At 53.3% G+C, this 868-nt stretch overlaps 1 protein-coding gene across 1 annotated transcript; it reads right to left on the bottom strand.

Moving 5' to 3' along the window:
- Window positions 1–206: 206 nt before the first annotated feature.
- On the bottom strand, window positions 207–785 carry PUNSTDRAFT_139735 (uncharacterized protein; the record flags this gene model as incomplete). Its single annotated transcript, XM_007389465.1, has 1 exon — window positions 207–785. The coding sequence occupies one exon, from the start codon at window positions 783–785 to the stop codon at window positions 207–209; it is 579 nt and encodes a 192-aa protein (XP_007389527.1).
- Between the last annotated feature and the right edge of the window lie 83 nt (window positions 786–868).

The following is an 868-nucleotide window of genomic DNA, read 5'->3' as shown; positions in this document are numbered from 1 at the left end:
CTACGCTATGAGGCTATGTTGGAAATCGATGGCATCCTGGGTATCTTGACTACAAACACCTTCATCTAGCTACCATCCGATGGTAGAATCTTGTCACGTTGATGAACCACGCAGCCTCGTTCTCGGCGGCGATTTAGAATGACTCATGCAGTGACCATCCTATCTTCATCAGCCTGCATGACTCCTCAACCCTACACCCTGCACAGCTAATCTTCCCTGCCCGACAACAAGTCCTGTACGCTCGACAACGATTGCTGTACGCCCGACGGCAAATCATGTATGCTCGGCAACGAGTCCTGTACGCCCGACGATGAGTGCTGTGTTCCCGACAACGGGTGCTGTATGCCCGACGACGAGTGCTGTCCTCCTGACAACGGATGCTGTCCACCCAACGATGAGTGCTGTCCGCCCGACAACGAGTCTGAGTCTGACTCATCCTCTTCAAAGTTGTCTGATGTGAGTCGATCCGTCCAATGGGGATGCGGCCTAATGGGGAGATCGACCTCAGATCCAGATTTGTACATTGTCGAGTACTGAAGCAGTCCTGTGACCGGAAAGGGGTCGGGGTAATGTCCGCGGATATCGTCGTAAGGAAGTGTGAAGCGACGCATGCTCTGCTTAATGCCATTTGCAGCGTAGAGACGGACGTGACCGATGGGGTGGGTGCTCGTACGCAAGTCATGATGTGTACGTCCAAGATGGTCGGCAGGTACGAAAATGGGAATATAATGCCATGGATCTTCGGCAAGTGGGAGACCTTCACTCTTGAGAACCATAGAGAGCATGGCGTAGTGCTCGTAGGCGAAGTATCGGAAAAGCTTGGTGTGACCTCGGCGGAGTGAAGCGGGAGGAGCTAGAGTAGCAAGGA

Source organism: Punctularia strigosozonata (genome assembly GCF_000264995.1).
Source record: "Punctularia strigosozonata HHB-11173 SS5 unplaced genomic scaffold PUNSTscaffold_172, whole genome shotgun sequence".
NCBI classification, from domain to species: Eukaryota; Fungi; Basidiomycota; class Agaricomycetes; order Corticiales; family Punctulariaceae; genus Punctularia; species Punctularia strigosozonata.
The sequence above is the reverse complement of the archived record's forward strand: the minus strand, read 5'-3'. Positions and strand labels throughout refer to the sequence as shown.